The 1100-nt window shown below is 26.1% G+C and overlaps 1 protein-coding gene across 1 annotated transcript in view; it reads right to left on the reverse strand.

The window, feature by feature from the left end:
• The window catches only part of LOC116844317, a 43750-nt gene that overhangs the window by 39062 nt on the left and 3588 nt on the right, over positions 1-1100 (reverse strand). The window contains exon 4 of the mRNA XM_032815715.1: positions 803-967. Within this exon, the coding sequence (XP_032671606.1) occupies positions 803-967 (165 nt within the window). The remainder of the gene's footprint in view (positions 1-802; positions 968-1100) is intronic.

A 1100-nucleotide genomic window follows, 5' to 3' on the forward strand; every position in this document is an offset into this window, starting at 1 on the left:
TACCGAAAAATAACAAAAGATAAAAATTATTTATTTTCTTCTCATAGAGCTCTGAGAATTTTTCCAGAATTTTTTAATTAATTTCTTACTACTGAATTTTTTTCATTTTCTTGAAGTACTAAAAAGTTTATAAAAAATTATGAAAAATTTTTCAGAGCTCTATGAGAAAAAAAATAAACAATTTTTATCTCTTGCTATTTTTCGGTAAAGTTGATAGAATTCGAGTAAAAAAATATTGAAACCAATAATTTTGTAGATATTTCCGTAAAAATCTTAGAAAATAGAGATCGTATAGAAAATTTTTTCAAACAAAAGTTGTTAGCTTCTTTACGTGCAATAAAGCTCCGTAATAAAAAAAATAGATGTCTCTATTTAAAAAGCAAAGTTGACTTTCGAGTAACCTTCACAATGGCCTTCAAGGTCAAAGTCAAAGTCACCCTCACTTGTCTCCCTCTAAATTCGACAACTTTTGTCTGAAACATTTTTGCTGAATATGCTTGGCTGAAGAATTATCAGGGTGCGTAATTTAAAATGGGACACCCTGTATAAGTTGACAAAAAATGATTAAAATATAACATCCCAGGAAGAAATGGTTTATATAACACAATATAATAACATATAAACACTAATAACAATATAACACATATAAATACATAATAATATAATAATAAACATATAATATATAAACACATACTTGTAATATAACATAACACAACATATAAATAACACATTTTAATTTATTTTATTTAATAATTATAAATGAATATTTTTGCTCCAACTTTGTCGTTTCTATCATCTCTACCGCTTCTTTCGCCTCTTCCGCCTCTTTCGTCTCTTCCACCTCTTTCGACTCTTCCGCCTCTTCTGCCTCTTCCGCTTCTTCCGCCTTTCTCACCTCTACCGCCTCTTCCAAAAGAAAGTTGTTTTCCTCTATACTTGTACCAACGAGCTCTTGCTCTTCTAGCATCTATTATATATAAATATGAAAATTAAATAAAATTAAATTAAATATAACCTAATAATTTCATATATATATATATATATATATATATATATATATATATATATATATATATATATATATATATATATATATATAT

The sequence above is a fragment of the Odontomachus brunneus genome, unplaced genomic scaffold (assembly GCF_010583005.1).
Source record: "Odontomachus brunneus isolate Ranch 3 - 2012 unplaced genomic scaffold, Obru_v1 Obru_scaffold_040, whole genome shotgun sequence".
Lineage (NCBI taxonomy): Eukaryota > Metazoa > Arthropoda > Insecta > Hymenoptera > Formicidae > Odontomachus > Odontomachus brunneus.